This window comes from Muntiacus reevesi, chromosome 22, assembly GCF_963930625.1.
Source record: "Muntiacus reevesi chromosome 22, mMunRee1.1, whole genome shotgun sequence".
Classification (NCBI taxonomy): domain Eukaryota; kingdom Metazoa; phylum Chordata; class Mammalia; order Artiodactyla; family Cervidae; genus Muntiacus; species Muntiacus reevesi.
This window is the reverse complement of record NC_089270.1, coordinates 3391980-3407124: the sequence shown is the minus strand read 5'-3', so window position 1 is coordinate 3407124 and position 15145 is coordinate 3391980. Positions and strand designations below refer to the sequence as shown.

At 49.8% G+C, this 15145-nt stretch overlaps 1 protein-coding gene across 1 annotated transcript in view; it reads right to left on the bottom strand.

The window, feature by feature from the left end:
• The window catches only part of AFAP1 (actin filament associated protein 1), a 152155-nt gene that overhangs the window by 43157 nt on the left and 93853 nt on the right, over positions 1–15145 (bottom strand). Inside the window, exons 7-8 of the mRNA XM_065914448.1 lie at positions 6702–6797; positions 5218–5299 (exon numbers count right to left, since the gene is read on the bottom strand). Coding sequence (XP_065770520.1) covers positions 5218–5299; positions 6702–6797 — 178 coding nt within the window. The remainder of the gene's footprint in view (positions 1–5217; positions 5300–6701; positions 6798–15145) is intronic.

Here is a 15145-nt window from a genome sequence, read left to right as displayed (position 1 = left end):
CAAGGCCCCTCCCAGTAGCCCCTTCCTAGTCCTCCCCAGGAGGACCCCTCATCCCGCCATCTGTAACCCAGAGGGCGGCACAGACCCTTTGAAAAGGCAACGAAAGTCAAGAATTCCTTCAGCGGCCCTCTGCCCACAGAGACAGCACACACACAGTCACACAGGGTCAGCAGAGAAAGAGGACTCGGGGATGTGAGACCATAGACCGTCGGCCTGATTACTGCACCCGCCCTCTAAAAGCAGGGGCACTCACTACTTCCTTCTCCAACACTGGCCGCTCACAGCGGGGCAGAGAGGCGCCCCCCTCTTCTAGGTTCCACTCTGCCACCCGCCCCACGTGCGGAACGGCCCGGCCCAGCCTCCTCTGGGCTCCTCGTCCCTTCTCCCCGCTGCCCGCCCCTGACTCAGGGAGGTCCCTGAGGTCAGTCCCTGTGCTGGAACCCTGATTTCCTCTCCAGGAAGAAAGGACAGTTAACAGTGTCTGAGGGCAGGAGGCGTTACAGTGCAGTTAAGCAAGAAGCCTCACTCCAGGGTGAAGGCACGATGGACAGTGCCTGCGTCTCCCCAAGTCTCCCCAAGTTATGGGGAAGCCCTCACCTCCGTGCGGCTGTATTTGGAGACGGGCCCCTCAGGAAGCACGGTTAGGTGAGGTCTAAGGGTGGGGCCCTGGCCCGACAGGATTGGTGTCCTCAGGGGGCAGGGGGCAAGGCCACTTGAGGACCCAGTGAGCGCATGGCCATCTGCAAGTCAGCAAGGGGGCCATGGCCGGCAGCCAGCACCGAGGGCCCTGGATCCTGGGCTTCCAACCTCCGGGACTGTAAGAAACGCACCTCTGTTGTTTAAGCGGCACGGTCTATGGCATCTCGTTACGGCAGGCAGCCTGAGCTAAGACAAGCACATGTGTGCTATCTCACATGTACCAGATCATGTTAGAAACACAGAACATGGAGCAATCACTCCGATCCCTCTTTACACTCTCCCACCACACGCAATCCCCTGTAAAATAAAGCACCAGGAACCTGCTTCCATCTCCCGGTCTGAAGGCACAGCCCCTCCCCAGCCGTCAGACATGGAATCCCTGGTTGGAACGCCCGTACCACTGATTTCAGTTCAAGCAAAACCAAAGTGAAAGCGGCAACGGGTGACCCTTCTTCGTGGTTTCTCAAGGGCATCAAGACAATCTTTGACCAGAGTCCCAGTCAAGCTAAGCTTTGATAAGGTCCTCTCAGCGAGGGTGCTCCATGCTCAGAAGGCACCTTCTGCAAAGTCTGGGAGCGTGAATCAGTCATTCCCTGCTAGGTGATGCGTGAGAAAGCTGAGTCATCAGACTGACTTCCAACCTGATGAGGACTTGCTACTGTTGGGAACGCTCTTGCTGGACTCTGACTACAAAGACAAGACATTAACAAGGACCTTTAATTATTTGAATGCCCGTGGATTGATTTTTTGTTTGTTTGTTTTTGCAAAAGCAGAAGGGAGGCCATCCTTGGAAGAAAAAGTCAAAGCTGTAGGAACGGGAGAATATGTTGGCAGAACAAGAATATGTGGATGGTATTCATACAGTAGAGTTATGAAGAAAAACCTAAAAACTCAGAACTCTCAACTCACTGACCCTGTGGAGGAGAGACAGGCCAGACAGCGTCACTGTGAAGGCGGGGAGGGGTGCAGGGAGGGGGCAGTGACACAGCATTTTAAAGCCATAACTGTCACAAACCCAGACAGTTTTCTGTTACCCTATACAAATGAGAGTCTAGGTGTTTTGACATTTAGTCAGGTGGGAGGAATGGGGACATGGCGCTAATACCATCAGACTATTCACTTGCCTTACCACTAATGCCACCTGGGGGCTTCCCAGGTGGTGCTAGCGGTGAAGAACCCATCTCCCAGTGCAGGAGACTTAGGAGACGTGGGTTCGATTCTTGGGTTGGGACGATACCCTAAGGAGGGCATGGCAATCCTCGCCAGTATTCCTTGCCTGAGAATTCCATGGACAGAAGAGCCTGGCGAGCTACAGTCCATGGGGGTCGCAGAGAGTCAGACACGTCTGAAGAGACTTAGCACCTGCTAAGTCCACCAATAGCCTCGTTAGCCCGTGATTAAACAGTAAACGCGTGCAGGGCTACTTAGGGACAACCGTCGCTCCCACACAGATCAGCCCCAGGGACTCAATTCTCTTCTCACATCAGCTGCAGTATCAGTAGCAACTCTTCTAATTTACCCCAAATCACACCGCACTGGTTCATTACATGCCGGGGCCTGATGCCTGGAAAGAAGATGCCCGAGTTTAGAGCCATTCCCTGTGGCTCTGGTCACAGAGTCTGGCTCGTTTCTGTGTTCAGTTACGAGTTTAACATTCCAGGGAAGCTGCAGGAGTTCGGGATTTCCTCCATGCAGCCAGGAGAGAAATCTGTCTGAGCTGAGACATGGCTGGGATCAAAGGGGCTTTATTGGAATTTCTCAAGTACAAATTGGCCAAGAGTGTGCAGCAAGGATAAAAGCTCGGGGAGCGGGTCAGGATGTACTTAAGCTATTTGCTTCCTTCAGTGGCTATCCACTGGGGGTCTAACTATATGCAAAGCTCCACGCCAGGCAGAAGGGTCTGAACCAAGGTCACCTTGACAGAGCAGAGAAGGCTGGTCCTGTTAAAAGGGAACTGTGTCAGATGCAGACACAGACACTGACCCATAGGTCCAGACAGACGATATCATTCTGCAGAACCCACTCTCATGCAGGGACACCAGGAGAGGGAACGGCAAACAAGGAAAGAGCAGCCACAGCAGCGCCCACTGAGCCCTGGCATCTGAACAGGAGCCCTGAGATTGCACGCTGTCCTATTTCGGGGCAGGACTTAAAGATAGCTTTCCTGGCCCTGATGACATATAATGTGCCCTGTGAAGACAGAGATGATACCCTCCACCGAATAACTTCCGATGGAAAGAACTAAAATTACACACAGAAACAACAGAGTTAGAAAATCTTGTGGGCCGAGGCAGAGATCATGACCCTTTGGGGTAAACCATGGCATATCAAAACAGCCCAGACGACCTGGGCTCCAAGATCCTTAACGGGGTGGACTGCTCTTCCGTTTACGGTGACTTCCTTTCTGAGCCAGTAGACGTCTGTGCACCAGCGCCCTGCCGCAGCGACAGAGGGCGGTGAGCCGAGCCGGGCGGGCAGAACAGCTCACCTGGGGAGCAGAGATGCTGCCGGCGATGCACAGGGAAAACATTCCCCCCACCCACAAATCAACTCTTCCCCTCAGCCACACGGTGCGAAGGAAACCAGGAGTCAACCCACAGACCGGGGTAAGACGTGCGCAAAAGACATCTGAGAGAGGACTTGCATTCAGAGCAGATAAAGAATTCCCGGAAGTCAGTATGAACCAAAATCCCAATAGGAATACAGACAAAGGTTTTAGTAGATGTTTCCCTAAGGACGATGACTCTTCAGAGTCCCTTGGAGAGCAAGGAGTCAGTCCTAAAGAAAAGCAACCCTGAACACTCATTGGAAGGACTGATGCTGAAGCTGAAGCTCTAGTACTACGGCCACCTGATGTGAAGAGCCGACTCATTGGAAAAGACCCTGGTGCTGGGAAAGGCTGAGGGCAGGAGGAGAAGGGGACGACAGAGGATGAGAAGGTTGGGTGACATCACCGACTCAAAGGACATGAGTGTGAGCAAACTCTGAGTGATACAGAGGAATACAGAGTGATGCAGAGTGATACAGGGAAGCCTGGCGTGCTGCCGCCCGTGGGGTCACAAAGACGTGGACACGACTGAGTGACTGAACAGCAACAACAAAGGATGATACATGTCTGGCAAAAAAAAATCACAAGAAAAAAAATGCTCAACACTGTTGGTAACAAGAAAATGCATTTGGAAGGCACAATTACACAGCAATGTGCAGTTATTAAAATGGCCAAAATAAAAAGAACAAGGTGAAACACAGATGACAATAGAAGGCTGGTGAGGAGGCGTGAGTGCCAGCGGCCACAGAGCCCCAGCCCGAGGTATCAGCCTAGAGAAATGAAGACGCTACGTGGTCACACAAAGCCTGCTATGGACGTCTGCAACAGCCTCACTCATCAACCACTCAAACCCAGAAACAAGCCAGCTATTCTCCAGTCAGAAAGTGGATACCTAACTGGTCCGTGCATACTGGAATCCTCTCAGCCTAGAAAAAGAACGGACGACTGACTCAGCCTCAATCACAATACACGGAGTGAGAAGCCACACCCAGAAGGCTGCACCCATATGATTCCACTTTCAGGGCAGCAAACACGTCAGTGGTTGTCTGGGAACATCCTGGGGTGACAGCGATGTTCTACATCTTGACTGCGATGCAGGTTACATGTATGTGTCTGTCATATGCCAAAAAGGCTGAATGTGACAATGTGTAATTTACACCTTTATAAAGTTGACTTTAGGGGAAAAAAAATCAGTATTTGTACCCCCATGCCCACAGCAGCATTACTGACAACAGCCAAAAGGTGGAAGCCACCCAAATGTCCACTGGTGAACGAATGGAGAAGGAAACGTGATCCACCCACATAAGGGAATGCTATCCAACCTTAACAAGGAAGGGAGTCTGGCACCTGCCACAACGGGGATGAACCCTGAAGACGTCATGCCACGAGAAATTAGTCAATCACAAAAGGACAAACACTAGACTATTCCACTTTCATGAGGTTCCCCCCTCCCCCAATCACGTCTCCCAGCGAGATGCTGGCATCCCGCCCCCGAAGCACGTCTGTCCCAGCGATAAATCAGGTGAGGAAGTAACCTGCTGTGAGTCCAACAGTAAAACAGCCGGGAGCTCCCCGGCTGCCCAGTGGTTAGAACTTGGGAGCTATCACTGCCAGGGCCCAGGCTCAATCTTGGGTCAGGAGGGAACTAAGCCCATAAGCCAGGAGGCACAGCGCCCACCCCCCAACTCCACAAAAAAATAAAACACAATAAATCCATGCAGGGAACATACCCAGACAAAAGGAGAAAGCCGAGACCAAGGCTTGGCGGCATTAAAATGAAGACCCGGAGAGACAGAGCTAACCAAAGGGAGCCCCCTGGGTTCCGTCTGTGTGACACAGGGCGATGACACCTGTGTAACTAAATCACTGAGGACATTTTTACATAATGAGGATTTACAGACCTGGATGTCGTTTCTGTTTTGGAGTTGGGTTTTTTTGGTTTATATATTTTTGGCATCAGCAGAACTCACCTTGTTCTTTTCCATTACACATAGCAATTCCATTTTCTGCAACACCCTCACCATCTGAACTTGGTCTCTCTGAAGACAGTTTCTGTGAGGATAAAAAGATTAAGTTACCGTACCATGGCCACACTGACCAAGTGGTGTATCATGGATCAGTCAAATGTTATCTCGAAAACGAAAGGAAATGTGGGCCACGTTCCAATAATCTGGAGATGGTTAGGGCTCAGCTATAACACAGACTAATCTGGTTGGTTTGCCACAAAAGCTTTAAAAACTTCAAAAGAACAAAGGAAAAACTTACTGAGCTTACAGTAACACATGCTACATCACTTTTTCTTGCAAATTATTTTGAAAAAATACTAGGAGTACATAAGTATTCCCCACACCAAGCCACACCATCCTGACCTGGGCCCATAATCGTCTGAGCCAGTGGCTCACAGGGAGTCTCTCATCTGCATGGAGAATTTTATTTTATTTTATATTTAAATTATATCTTATAATACATATAAAATATGTGTACACATACATACACACACAGACTCTTGGGTTCTGTTTCTCTGGAGAGCCCTGACTACAAGAGCAGACGGAAAGGAACCGTCCACGTCCCGTCCTGGGGCAGGGGCCAACAGGGAGGACTCGGGCTGCTCCTGGGAGTCAGGCCGTGGAGAGAACACCGCGGGGCAGGAAACTGGGGCTCCGCACAGACCCGGGATCTTTGCACACACGGGCAAGCTGTGGCCATCAGGTGATCACAGTGCTAGAGCTTCAGCTTCAGCATCATTCCTTCCAATGAATACTCGGGGTTGATTTCCTTTAGGACTGACTGGTTAGGTCTCCTTGCTGTCCAAGGGACTCTGAAGAGTCATCATCCTTAGGGACACATCTATTAAAACCTTCATCTGTACTCTTATTGGATTTTTGGTTCACACGGACTTCTGAGACTTTATCTGCTCTGAAAGCAAGTCCTCTCTCAGATGTCTTCTGCACCGGGCTTATCCCAGTCTGTGGGTTGACTTCTGGTTTCCTTCGCACCGTGTGGGCTGAGAGGAAGAGCTGGGACTGTGGGTGGTGGGGATGTTGTCAAAACACCACTGGCGAGAGACAGCAGGCTTGGTGGGTTGTAACCTGTCTGTGGGGAATAAACCTCTGGGAAGGAACACTCGGAAGCACCTACCGTATTCCAGAAGAACACAGAGCTGCCTGCCGTGTTACAGCCGGCGGCCTTGAACGCCTTAAACCCTGTGACACCTTCACACCCCTTTCCTGCATCTACAGCTGGAAAGAATAAAAACCACGCGGTCGGTGAAGCAGCTGAGCCGTGCTTCCTACCGGGCAGGCAGAGAGGCAACAGGGGTGCATCGTATTTTTTTTTCTTTTTTCTTTTTATTTTTCAACTAGAAATGCTGATATTCTCAGAGGTGCTGTTAAAACTTCCAGGAAGGCCTAAAGCAGCCGCAAAGTGAATTCCTAGAAAGAAACACGCCCCTTACCTTCTCCAGTTCCACCTTGTGCACCGGGGAGCTCGATGGGGGAGGGCACTCCGGCTCGGCAGGCCCGCTGCAGCCGCTGTAGATCTCTCTCACCACCTGTGGCAAGGGCAGAACAGCAGAGATGCTCACACGAGGGTCAAAGCAGAGGCAAGAGGCGCGGCAGGAAAACCCAAGGGTCACAGCCGTCTGGAGTTAAGCCTAGGGCGGCCAGGCATTCTTTTTCTTCATTCTCTCACTCATTCATTCTGTCCATGGAGATTCTCCAGGCAAGAATACTGGAGTGGGTTGTGGTTTCCTTCTCCTTTGGATCTTCCCCACCCGTGGATCGAAGCCAGGTCTCCTGCATTGGCAGGCAGATTCTTTATCAACTGAGTCACCAGGGAAGCCCCACGCATTCACTCATCATTCGCCAAATGTCTAGACCGTCCTGAAAACAACAGAGGTTCTGGGATACAGAAGGGAATGATGGACATGAGAGTCCTGCCCTCATGGGGCTTCCACTCCAGTAAAAGTTAGATATCGTGGTAAACAACGAGTATCGCCCAAGAAATGAAGGTGACGTAAGACAGTCGCCAGCGCTACAAAGAATAGAAGAGGGTCTTTAACGGGAAGGGGTGGCTGATTTAGATCAAGGGAGGCCTTCCTGGGATGACATGTGAGCTGTGAGCTGAGCTAAAAGGCCGGAGGACGTGGCTACGGGAAGAACCGGTGGAAAGGGCTACAGGCAGCGGGAATGAGGCGCGAAGGGTGGACGTGAAGAGATTATGGAAAACCCAGAGAGCCGTGTGGGCAGACGGGCCAGGAGAGCAGCAGGAACCTGGAAGCCACTGCCGAGGCTGATGCTCACGGCTCTAGAGCGGGTACGTCTGGGGTGGGGCTGGGGATTCGGGGAAGGTACAGGGTCAGGACACGGGATGGAGCCACACACACACGGGAGGGGAGCGGCTACAAGCGCCCAGCTGCAGAGGACAGGGAAGCCGGACGCCAACCAGCAGAGCGCAGTTCCCAGGAGCAGGGAGCCGGAGGGAGGGAGGGAGCTGAGAGGGACCGCCCAGCAGAGGCTGCCTGGAGGAGGAGTGTCTGTAAGAGAGGCGGAGAGACTAGGGGGCGGGCATGGCTGCAGGGGACCCCTAGGAGGGGCTCTGCAGAGACAGGAGGGGCCTGGGGTCTGGAGAAGCAGGGAAGATGCACCAAGAGTCTGAGAAGGCGCCTGCTGACCCATCTGCGAGGCCAGCACATCAGAGTGGCTGAGTCGCACCCTCTCTGACCTCAGGGTCCTCACGAGCAAAGGAAGGCGTGTCAAGACGACCTGTCTTGTATTTGCAGTTGAATTAAGAGAAAACGTGACCCTGTATGCAAAATGCCTCAGCCAGCACCCGCCGTGTACCAATACAAGGAAGACACGGTGGCTGCGGTCACCAATGCCATCATCACTGCCAGCACCCGTACCGTTCTCGCTGAGAGCTCAGGAAGGGTTCCCAGCTGAAACCCTCCGGAGTGAGGACCATCGTGTGGCACCTACTGCCGACCACAGCCACCCCTGCAGCCAACCCCCATCCCTTCCGTCCTCCCTGAGCTCCTGCAAGGTTCTCTGATCACCGAGGACACACAAGAAACAAGATAGACAAGCTCCTGGCCTGGTGCAACTTACACTCCTGTGAATGAGCAGCTAGCAGGCAAAGCTTTCAAAATGTCTTCTATTCCTTTAGGAACTAAGATGCAATCTGAGTTCAACCCAAGTGCCTTCTGAGCAAAAAAGAAAAAGAAAAACAGCAATGCCAGACTCCCAGCTATCTGTATAGGAACTCTGCAACAGGATCTCAGCAGACACACTCAGATTCCCTTGACTTGCTCTGGGGTTGGGACCGGAGCCAGGAGCTGAGGGGAGGCCGGGAGGGCATCTCCAGTCATCCCGCCGCTCAGCTGCTTTATGAAAAAGCAACGGGAGTGAAATCCACACTGGAGACTAAAACAGGAAAAAAGAAAGAGAAGAAACTCAGAGAGCCCGCCGCCGTTGCTTCCTTGCGGATTCTCACGTGTGAAAACCAGCGAAGGTGCGCCAGGGGAGACCCGCCCCTCCTGAACTTCAGGCGGGAAGGTTCCCTCAGTTCCGCTGCTTCATGCTAATTTCGCTACTGTCTTTGGATCGAATCTTTAGTCCCCCACCTCCTTGTGCTTATCACGCCTTCAGCTGATAAGGAACAAGCTCTCTTGATCTGAGGATGAGACTTGTTCTTTCCTCTGGAGAAAGACGACCTGTCTAGTCCTTACGGTTGGATTAAAAGGAAACGTGACCTGGGTGCCCAGCCGGCGCCTGCACGTGTGTTCACACACACCGACGTGACTGCGGCCGCCAGTGCTGACACCGCTGCAGCAAAGGGCTCCTGTGTCCAACAACAGCTAGGGCTGAATCCCAGCCCACCCCCACCCCCATGGGCTCCAGGTGCACGGCAGAGTCACCCTGTGAGCTCACCCCCGACCGAGAACGTGTGCAAAGCGACGGCCACCACAACAGCTCAGCGACACAGCCGGCGTGCGCTCTTCCTCCATCCGAGTGGTACAGACGTGAACGCGTGTCCATTTGTACACACGCCCTGAGGGTCTTACACACGCCCCGAGGGTCTCGAGGGTGTCACTTCACACTAAAAGGCTAAATCCCACAAAACATAACCTGCAGAAATCCATCTCTGGCAAAAGCTTTTATGCAAAACACAGCTGTCTTTTTTTCCTTCTCCTTTTTCTTTCTTTTTTTCTTTTCCCAAAGGTGGAGGATCTCCACAGCTCCAGCTAGACCTCAGGGGTCTCCCAGCGGAGGTGTGCTCCCCTCTTGGCTGAACAGGACTCATCCTTCTGGGGCAGCCCAGGTCCCCGGCGACCAGGAAGCCTGTCTGACCCTCCTGCGTGGGACGCGGGGCAGCTCTCCCTCCACGGCACGGGCGGCCACGCGCTGCACTCAGGGCCCGGCCACGGGCGTCCTGAACCCGCCGGTCTGCTTCCTCTATTGAAGCGGGCCCATTTTCAAAGAAGGGGCTCCGCCTCACTCAGGCTGGTTTTCCCAATGCCTAGCGTGTAACAGCAACTAAAAAAAGAGTTTGATGAGAGGAAAAAAAGAGAAGGGAATGAAGACATAAACTGGACTTGAAATTCTCTATGAGAAAAAAAAGAAAAGGTGTGAATGAAAAACGGAAGGCAAGAGACTAGACCATCACAGGAGACAAGTAAAGCCTCGTGAGTTTTCCTGGGCCTCCATGCAGATTCCTAAAATCCTCAGGGAGCTGGGAAGCTTTTTAAAAAACAGAAAGAGAGAGTGCATCAACTAGAAGCCACGCCTGCATCGCCAACACCCCAGCCTCGCTAACTCCCTCCCACTCTCTCCTGGCCCCTGGGCTGTCCCCTCCGCTTACCCCTGTCCTGTACCAGGTCCTGTGTCTCCATCAAACAGAGGTTTGAGGAACCGAGGACTCTCTGGACCCCTGAAGCCAGGGGTGGTTACTGAGCGTTTCCTGATGAAACCAGCCCCGGAATCTGCAGGCTTACAAATCTGTACACAGATAACTGCACCTCTTCTCCTCCCGTCAGTTGCCACTTTCCTGAACTTAAATTGTCCCCGCGGAGGGAATAGATGGAGGAGGGTTTGGTAGACCAGAGGAGAGCTAGCACACCTGGGGCTCTGTGGTATTATCCGTGGCCTCTCAGCATCGTGAAAGGATTTAATAATAGCAATTATTCATCACTGTCCTCCCAGGTACAGAGAAAGACCCCGGGGAAAAGATCCACGAGCAGAAGCCAGTCTTTCTTTTCACAGCTTCCGTCAAATGGTCGGATTCTTTCAGGTTGTATCTTTATGGAACTTTCTGCTCTGATTACTATGTACTGCCATACTGCCCCTGCAGAGTTAATTCAGAAGTTCTAAATAAAGGGTTTATTGACCTATTTTTTTTAATAGCTGCAAAGGAGGTTTTTATATTAATATACTTCTTTGGAAAGAGCCACGTTCAGAGAGAAGTTCAATAAGTATTTAAGGGAATTGGATCCAAATTCAGAATCACAAATCCTTCAAAAAAAGAAAAACAAATTGTTATATGTTCTGTGGTATTTTTGTTTGCTTTTAACTTGAACCCTCATCTTCAGAAACACAACCTCTGCACATTTTTGTAGGAAACCTGACCACTCCATTTCTGGGAATATTGGGTCTTGTCTTCTGACTGACCCCTACAAGATGGCTCATGTTTTCAGCATCTGTACACACACACACACAGTTAAGTTTGGCAAGTGTTGTTGGTAATGGAAGTTGCAGACCAAAAGGAGAGAAACAGATTTGGCAGCTACCCTTGAAGAAGTTTCTGTCAAGTCATGTCCTGGCCAAACACAGGCCCCGGGCTTCTCATACCTGACAGAGGGGTATGCATGACGTACTGAAAAGATATTTCATTGCTGCACTGAAGCCATCTTTCAAAATACTGAAAGCCTGGGATGAAAGGTTTAGGACAAACGGGCGAATAGGAGTTTATATTAATAAGGGAACTTGGCATTTGTTTTATAAAGTAATTGAAGTTAGAGAGTTCTTAGGTTTTACACAGAAGGAATCCTAAGAGGCGATATCAATAAATCATATATTTTAACTGTTTATTACAATTCTAAGGGAGCATTTATATACCTTTTCCATGCTAGCTTTTTGATCATTCTGATCAGTTACTTCCATTTGACAGATAAATGGGAAAGTTGCATGACCGAAAATATCATAATGAGTTAAAGGCATTCTTAGAATACACTCCAGATTTCCAGACTTTCCATTCACTCTTCTGTCATTCTAATAGGCTGTCATCAAGATTAATAAGCATTGTTCCTTGTATGACAGTTCTTTTAAGGAAAAAACATCTGCTTCAAGCACAAAGATGTGGCCTTAACAAGGAGAAATTAAAAACCAGGATGACAGCACTGACTTTTTACACATTAAAAACATGATTTCAAAGTTTTTAATCATTCAGAAAAACAGAGAACCATGCTGGAACCCACATGCTAGCTGACTTCAAGGCTGTCTCTAAAGATGCAACAATCCAGACACTGTGGCACTGACATGTGGATGCTCAAACAGACTATGGAAACAGAACACGGAGCCCAGGGAAGGGCTCACACACAGCACGATCGACTCACTTCCAATCGTGGAAATTGGTGTTTCAGTGGTTCTAAAACAACTGACTGCACAGACGTAAGGAAATGAATCTTGACTCCCACGTCTCATCCTGTAGGTGAGAACCAAAACGTACGCATCAGAGACCTAGATGGGCAGAGCCAGAACCTTCCGGGAGAAAACGCAGGCTCCATCCTGAGGGCCGGGGTGTGCGAAACCTGGGGCAGGACGCAAAACGCACCGGCCATCCCAGTAAGAAAAGGGTTCCCCAGGGGCTCAGTGGTAAAGAATGCACCTGCCAACACAGGAGACGCGAGAGATGCGGGTTCAACTCCTGGGTAGGGAACGTCCCCCTGGAGAAGGAAATGGCAACCTACCCCAGTATTCTTGCCTGGGAGATCCCACGGATAGAGGAGCCAGGCAGGTTACAACTGGACAAAGACTTGGACACGACTTAGCAAATAAACAACAAACAACAATAGAGGTAAAGACCTGATATTATGGATTTCAGATTTAACAAGTTCTGTTCATCAAAAAGGTACCATTAGGGAAGACTATTAAGCTACAGATTAAACAGAGAGTAATTCTTTAAGCAAGAAACACTGAAAGAGGGACATTTCAGGTTTTAACTCCCAGTAAATATAGCCATTTAAATTCTGCATGTAACAAAGAACACAGCCTCAAAAATATTAAGCAAAAACCGAAGGAAATAATAAAGACAAATAGATAAATTCCTAATCAAAGTACTAGATATTCCCACATTTCTCCCTTGGAGTAACTGATAAAATAAATAAATTAGTAAGGATGTAGAAGATCTTCACATGACAATTCATGACTATGGTTGAATAGCCATCTATAGAGCAGTACACCCAGCAAATGTATAATACACACCCCTTACAAGTAGACATAGAACGTATACCAAAACTGACTACATGCTGGGCAATAAGTCAAGTCTACAAAACGTCTACTTTGTGAATCCATATAAAGTTCTGTGACTAGAGTGGAATTAAACTAGAAATTTAAAAGAATCAAATAAATTTTTTTAAAAAAATCACTAAATACTTGGAAACTCAGAAATATATTTCCAAATAAACCACTACTAAAAAGGGGACTCACAACAGAAATTAGAAAATATTTTAAATTAAATGATAAAAACACACAAAAAAATCAAACTAGAGGATGTAGCTAAAATTGTGCTTAGAGGGAAATGCATAGCTTTAAATATATATGCAAAAGGCTAACAATTAATTATCTAAGTATACAGTTCCAGAAACTGGGGTAACTGTAGAAAATTAGGCCAAAACAAAGTGAAAGAAGAGAACTTAATAAAATAGAAAGCAACAGTACCATAGAGAAAAATCAACAGTGGAAAACCTGGGGGTTTTTCTGAAAGAACTAATAAAATGGATAAACTTCTGGCAAGACTGATGAATAAAGGGCAGCACAGGGTCTCCTGACCTTTGTTGCCACAAAGAAAGGCACACAGGCCACCACTCTCACCTTGACAAAACAGTGTGGATGATGTTTTCTAAGAAAATTTGTAGCATTTTTTTAACTCATTAAAGCACTGAGGATACAAAGAAGCTTAAGTGAGCTAAGTTCTCAAAAGTGGAGAGTCCTTCTTAAGAAGGAAGGGACCCCAGCTGCCTCACAAACGGCAGAACAGCAGGAGGAAGAGACCCATCACAGAGGGGTGGAGGAGGAACCAGAAAATTTCTAGCAGCCACATGACGGAGTGAAGTGAAAGTCACTCAGTCGTATCCGACTCTTTGCGACCCCATGGCCTATACAGCCCATGGGACTCTCCAGGCCAGAATACTGGAGTGGGCTGCCATGCCCTCCTCCAGGGGATCTTCCCGACCCAGGGATTGAATCCAGGTCTCCTGCATTGCAGGCGGATTCTTTACCACCTGAGCCACAGGGAAGCTCAAGCAGCCACGTGAAGGCTGGTGTGAGCGTTGAAAGCTCAAGGAGACGCAGTGACAGAATGAGTCTACGCCAACCCGCCACTTCCTTCCCTCACTTCTGTACCGAGTGCATAGGAACAGCCAGGAAGCCTAGAGCCAACGAAGCTGAGTTCAGGGTGTCCCCCGAGACACACGGGCCAAGTGCAAAGCAGCCACCCCACGGCAGCAGTGAAGACGACCCCCTCCTCCAGGGAGACCTGGGCTTTCCCAGAGTACAGGGCAGCCAACCGGCAAAAGCCAGAGACACACCAGGACAGAAGGGTTTCTCCCCAGGCGTGGGGAGCCAGAGACACAACTGCGGACAGAGGAGACGCCAGCAAACCAAAGCGCTGGCCCTCAGCTATCCAAGCGGGGAAACAAGGTGCCCGGAAGGCCGCCGTGTGTTTGAGGCACACAGAGAGCTCCAGCCTCCCACGGCAGCTTAGAACCTGAGCACACTGATGGAAAATTCCAGATCCAGCCCTGAAAGCATGTGACAGCAGCAGCAGAGTGAGTCAGAGCAAAGTCGCAGCCCCGCCCAGATCTGCCTCAGCTGCAGGTGAGACTGGGGCCACCCCCTGGGAGCAGCAAACAGGAGAAGGGACACGCCCTCCTCTGCAGGAAATAGGATCTACTTCCGGACCCGCCCTTCTCTGCAGGAAATAGGATCTACTTCCGGACTCGTCCTCCTCTGCAGGAAATAGGATCTACTTCCGGACCCGCCCTCCTCTGCAGGAAATAGGATCTACTTCCGGACCCGCCCTTCTCTGCAGGAAATACCGTCTACTTCCGTCTCTACTGCTCTTTGGAGAAGGCAATGGCAGCCCACGTCCCTGGGCGGGGAAGATCACCTGCAGGAGGGCAGGGCAACCCACTCCAGTGTTCTCGCCTGGAGAATCCCAGGGACTGGGGAGACTGGTGGGCTGCAGTCTGTGGGGTCGCACAGAGTCAGACACGACTGAAGCGACTTAGCAGCAGCAGCAGCCCTCTTCTTTTGCCTTCAGTCTTTCCCAGCATCAGCCTCTTTTCCAATGAGTCAGCTGTTCACATCAATAGAGACAAAAAAATTACAAATAAAATAAAAAGTTGAAAAATGTAGCAAAAAAAAAAAAAGAAAAAAAGTCTTTGTGTTCACCCAGGATCTCCCTTTTTTAATTTCTTTTTGAAGTAGGGCCTCCATGTAGTATCATTTTCCTTCACTCTAAAGAAATGACTAAAATAAAATTATTTCTAATAGAGCAGACCTTCCTGAAATAACTCCTTTCAGCTTTGACTGGAAATGTCTTTATTTCACGTTAACTCTTTGTGAGAAGTTAGCCACCACTTGTATCAATTGTACCTTTGAATGTGATGTCTCATTTTTTTCT